The sequence below is a fragment of the Pseudonaja textilis genome, chromosome 1 (genome assembly GCF_049901715.1).
Source record: "Pseudonaja textilis isolate UNSWEBS1 chromosome 1, rPseTex1.2, whole genome shotgun sequence".
In the NCBI taxonomy this organism is placed as follows: Eukaryota; Metazoa; Chordata; class Lepidosauria; order Squamata; family Elapidae; genus Pseudonaja; species Pseudonaja textilis.
The window spans coordinates 246,565,302-246,571,301 of NC_141990.1; the positions used below are offsets into that span (position 1 = coordinate 246,565,302).

At 31.0% G+C, this 6,000-nt stretch overlaps 1 protein-coding gene across 5 annotated transcripts in view; it reads right to left on the minus strand.

Moving 5' to 3' along the window:
- The window catches only part of ELP4 (elongator acetyltransferase complex subunit 4), a 158,499-nt gene that overhangs the window by 22,117 nt on the left and 130,382 nt on the right, over positions 1-6,000 (minus strand). For 3 of the 5 annotated variants that reach the window (XM_087921212.1, XM_087921213.1, XM_026706055.2), the window contains one exon: positions 2,826-3,205. The exons of the other annotated variants lie outside the window; for them this stretch is intronic. In XM_087921212.1, coding sequence (XP_087777338.1) covers positions 3,074-3,205 — 132 coding nt within the window. In that variant the 3' untranslated portion in view covers positions 2,826-3,073. Of the gene's footprint in view, positions 1-2,825; positions 3,206-6,000 lie in introns of those variants that run through there. 5 annotated transcript variants of the gene reach the window in all.

Below are 6,000 nucleotides of genomic sequence, written 5' to 3' on the forward strand. Positions count from 1 at the left end.
ATAGTATAGGGTCTCCTGCTTGAGCAGGGAGTTAGACTACAAGACCTCCAAGGTTCCTTCCAGGTCTATTCTGATTGATTGATTGAAAAGCTTGAAGAAAATTTTACTCATTGGCAATTCTGACTTGGGATACTTCAGTTGACTGTTTATTGGAGAAGTTTAGAATCTTGCTATTTTTAAAAAAATCAACGATATCAAACTGGAAAGGAGACATGAAATACAGACATAAATAATATCATCAGCATATTAACTCCAGCTCACATTCTAAAAAGTTATGCTATAAACATTAAACACTGTAATCTTGTTACTACAACATACTAATGATTTCAAACACCTATTTAACATAAAAGGGGGAAATGCGCATCCTTGTCTAGTGCAATGAAAAAATGCATTAAAAATGACTGAATTTCACTTTGGATGAAGAAGGTACATTTGAATACAGATCAATTATAAATTCTTCAGAAAATCCTAAATTAGATGGAATACTGAACATATGATGCTGATAAATTTTGCCAAAGGCTTTTCCAGCATTCAGTGATATAATCACAGCTTGATATTATCCATCATTATTCAAATCAATCTGATTTATTGTAAAGAAATATTTTCTTTATTGTAAAAAAAATATTGTCTGATCCATGTCAATATTTAAAAACCCAACCTGATTATTCTTAATCATTAAAGATAATGACTTTTGTTTGAATTCTTATTTGCTAGAACGGATGTTATATCTTGATATCTACACTTAGGGGGATAAGCCTAAATTGAACAAATATATTTGCTTGGCAAAGTTCACTAAACAATAACTAAATGTCATCTTATCAAATATTATTATATAAAAAGTAATAAGACTAATGTTGGGAAAGGTGGAAGGAAAGAAAAGAGAATAACAAGCTAGGTGGATAGCCTTAGTCACAGTGGCAGTGAGTGCACAGTTGCTGAAGTTCTAGATTAGGGATAGATCATCATGTAGAAAGTCTATGTGGCCTCCAGGAGTCAGAAACAACTTGATGGAACATAATCAGTGTAAATTTAGAAACAGCTGGGCCAGAAAATACTTTGTATTATTCATCAGGAAACAGGAATGTCATGTCCAGGTACTTTACATTACTCAAAATTAGGATCACAGTTTTAATATCATTAAAAGTCAAAGCAGCTATTCTTGTATAAATATAACTGTGGGAGATTATTTTAAAAAGTCTACTTTCATGAAATACAGACTGACTATACATATTTGAGCATAATTTAAGACATTAGAATGTTACGTTTTTAGAGGAATTACATAAGTTATTTTTCATATCTTCAAAAGGTATAATAAAGCTTTCATTGTTTTTCTTCAAATTACTTGACAGATCTGCCATCATTTCCCCAATTTTGGTGTACATATATTAAAGCAAATTCAGATCTGTGTGATATTATTCAGATTAAGCTTATATCTCTCTAAATTGATAGGAATGCTAACTGTATGTGCCTAAAAAATTTCCATTTTATTTTTTTATATTGGTTTCAAGATTTTTTATCATATGATCATTAACAATATGGACATGAATATAGGCATGTGCTTCCCATATAAAAATTAAAGAACTAGCTGTATTTGCATTTAATTCAAAATACTGCAATGCGTCAGAATTATGATCAGAAAAATAAACTGGCAGTGACAAGATAGGATGGATAGATTTGACATTCTAGCAATCACTGACATCGATTCAATTATTCTAATTCAGAATAAAAGCTGTATGCACTTTGTGTTTATAGTAGATTTTAAAAAAATGATTGACATTCATATTAAACAATTGTTGAAGCGCACCATTTTATTTACAGCATTATAAAGTCAAAAGTTTAACCAACATTTTAATTCAATTCCAATGAAAATACATTAACATTATAATCAGTGTTTACTGTTTTTTTAAGAGGCACATTGCTTTTATATCTATAAAAGTATAGTCTGAAGTATGATCTGAACTATCCAAAATCAACATGATGGAAATTATGGAGAAATGATTTCCAATAAGATCTCAATAGTCTTAAAACAGGACCCCATCTAAAATGAATATGGATGGTCCCTACTTCCTGATAAACAATCCCTTTGGTACCTTAGTTCTATATAAATACTATGATTTTATTGCCAATAAATACATTTTTCACATTTATATAGTTCATTTTTCCGTTTCAATGATGTAAAATATAAATATCATATATTTGCATATAATTTAAATAATTACCCATCTTATGTACCATAACCCTGGGCAGCTTATAAACAATATGCACATATGTACAACACATAAACACACCAATCACACTCACAAATATAAAGGTTTGGTTTTATTTTCTATTGCACCCTATCCAGTCTCTGTTCTCCAAGCTCCATTTCACTCCCTTTGATTTTTAATATTAATGTTGCTGTCAGACTGAATTTTACTCTGTTGACATAGTTTCATCAAGTTGGCATCAGTTCTTTATTACTACTATTTTGAATTTCATTAAAAAGTCTTGGTGTTTTGTAAATTTCATTCACTCATATTAATATATTTATTATCCTATAAGACAATCTCATTATTTAATGTGAATCTTTACCATAAAATAGCTTCTCTAAGTTATAGGTAACAACACTGATATAGAATGACCTGTACAGTTATATAAAAGAATTTGTCATGTTTTATTGAATAGTAGTTTTTGAGATAGCCCTTTTGATATCAAAATAGGTTACCTGAAATAATTCTTTATTTTATTTACAAAAACAGTCCTTCCAGTAAGTATTTATTTTTTTTTTGCTTAGTTGCTATTTTGAATTTTACCTATAACAAAAGTCCAGTTTTTGACAATAGAAATCAATTTTTCCAAAGGGCAGTTTATTTTTTAAATGTTCTCACAATACAGAATGCATTTGTTTACTGTCAAGACACCACACCTGTGAACATAAAAATAACAGAATGAGAATATAGATACAAAGCTTGCAAGTAACATTTTTTTAAAGAACTGCTGGGTCACAACGATGAAGAAAAATATTTACGAAAGTCATTAACAGTCATAATTAGAGTGTCATATAAATTGAAGTGAAGCTGCTAAGTTGAAATCACTAGAAGTCCAGGTGCTTCTTGCCCATGGCCATCGCACTACATTCTGTGCTCAGCAATTTGGCGGAGACTGCCAGATCCTGTTTGCTCGTGCGGCTCACTGTGTCTGACAAGTCTGGAGGCAAATGCAATCGCTGTGGCAGGAGATTTTCAGTGGGGGGAGGGGAGAAAAGAGAGAGAGAGAGACAGAGAGAGAGAGAGGGAAGAGGACAGAGGGGACAAAAGGAGAGCACTATAAGAATTTTTATGTAAATATTACTCATTTCAAATATATTTCTGATTCTCCCTGCTAATGAGCAAAACATCTGAACGGTTCTCCCCACCCTCTTAACTGTCTCTCAAACCATTAAGCATATGTCATATATCTCTCTACAAAATTCTGCTATTTTTCCACTCAGCTTTATTTTTCTCTCAAGTTCTTTCAAAGCCTGAGATCCAAATAGGTTAAAAAAGGAAAGGATGCTCTTGAGTTGAGCAAAACTTCATATGAAACTAATTCCATAAGGCCAAGATAAGTCCTTTACAATACAATTCAAAAGATGTACAGTATATTTAGACATTAACCCTATTGTGTACCCGGGGATTATTCTCTAACGTGGGAATTATCCTCTATAGTGATTTCAACATATTCCTGGACCCTCATATTTAATTCCCAATGAAGTCAATATGGCCTAATTTTGAATGCATATGTACAGGATTTAATCACAGGATTCATTTTATTCCCAAAACAAAAAGCAAATTGTTTCAATTTCAGTTTGCAGTGATAATGAATATTCAGTTTGTATTCAGAAGAATAAAACTGAATATAATTGGATTGAATGAAGATAAGTTTCCTTCAGTTACCAAACCAATATTCTAACCGAAGAGCATTGTCTTTACATTTATTTTATTACTGGTAATATGATTTACTTCCCACAAGAAGTAGATAGCAATATCAAGAATACTTTCACTTTTGTGATACTGTATACAAGTTAGAATTTAAAGGAACAAAATTCTTACTTTTACTTGGTACCTGTGTTTGTGTTTTTTAATAACAATTTGTCCATACCACATGATGAGTCAGAGACTTTCAAAAGCAACATTTAACTTGAAATGGAAATAAGTAATTGAAAGAAATTAAAAACATAAATAAATTATTCCCACCGGACAAAGGCTCTTTGTAACTTTATTATATAAATTACAATAGGAAGAGTGCTAGGTTTATGTCGTCTCAACAATGACAGAAACATATTAAATCTATCTTCAGTTTTACAAATCAGAATCAGTTAATCTTTAATGTGTCTGATTATAACAATAAACCATTTTAATAATAATTCTAATACAGCATAAGATGAGATCCTCAGAAAGGGAGGCTAGAAATTAAGAAGCAATATATGAATTGGTGTATACATCTGGTGAGAGTGGATGTTGGTAAGAACAGAAAAATACTGGAATATATAATGAATGGTGTTGCTACATAATATCAGATTTAAATTATACATCATTTTTTCTTATTTGCTCCTTTTTTCTTATTTTCTATCTCTAATTTATTTTTTTACCTTTTTTCCTTTACATAAGGTTGCATGATGGCACATACATGTATGCATTCAATATGTATTGTGACATATTTCACAAAGTTAAAGACATAGAACTAGAAATCATTTGCATACATAATTTACAGCAGCACATGCTAAATTAACCCTGGGATGAGCATTTCACCTCATTATTACCTTTATCATTCTCAACAACAGGTATTGCATATTCTGGACTGTTATTAAAATATTTGTTGATGGAATTCCCATTTGTGTGGAGAGGTCAAATGAAATTTTCATGTGAAGCAACCCAACAACAACCTTTGCGATGGTAGTAATTGATCAACAAATATATTGTGAACAAAGATATTGTGAGTCTTGCACCACTTCCATAGTTAGATCAAGAAGTGTAGAGATGTTGTAATCTGGGTAAAATCACATCAGAAGAGAAACCAGAAACCTTCATTGCTCTGAAAACTGCCAATAGTTCAAGATTGTTTATATACAACCATCTTTTGAGGTATGTCTTGGATAATGTATTTTCCAATTGATCATTAAGGCCTTTGATTCACATTGATTATTGGCACAAGTGGTGAAAGGGGGCAATCCCATAGTAAGTTTGGAAGAAACATTCTCTTGTAGAATGACTGAATAAAAAAAAAATGGGAGGTAGAAGTTAAGACAGTTTGAATTCAGATGAGACTACAAGATAGACAGGAACCAATGTTGCAAGACTCTCACATGCAGATTTGTGAAAGAGTCTATTGTGGTTTACAATCTGCAATTCTTGATTCACACATTGCAGTAAACATAGTGTAGTTTGCTTAGTTTTGACTTAGCTTGATGTGTGAACTCAGCCATAGTCTTTGTTCACCAAAAATAAAAAAAGGAAAAGGGGGGATGTTAAAAGGCCCTTGACTGTGACTTGGAATGAGTAACTAGGTGCATAATAATAGGAAGGCTCTGTCACAGCATGTGTTGATCACACTAGAGAGAAAAGCATTCACTTGGTTACATTTTTAAAGTTGTTTTATATTAGAAAGGGAGGGAATCAAGCCAGAGTACAGAGTCTGTTTTTAATATTTTGAACATAAATAAGAATTGCTTAGAGGATAAATGACAAATTTATCTTGCATTTGACAAATACAAGAAAGAAAATAAAACATCTAAATAACCTTTTCTGTTTGAATAAGTTGTTGCTGATCTAAAGCCTTCAAAATATTAAAAAAGAGTACTGCTTTAAAATAATTATCTGAAGTAATATAAATGTATATACTTTTGATTAATATTATTTTTATTATATATTTTGTTAGATTCCACAATCAAACATTTATTTAATCTCAATGAGTTGATTCAAATTAAGCAATATGCTTATACTACCCTACCCTATATTACACTAAAATACAATATGATCAATT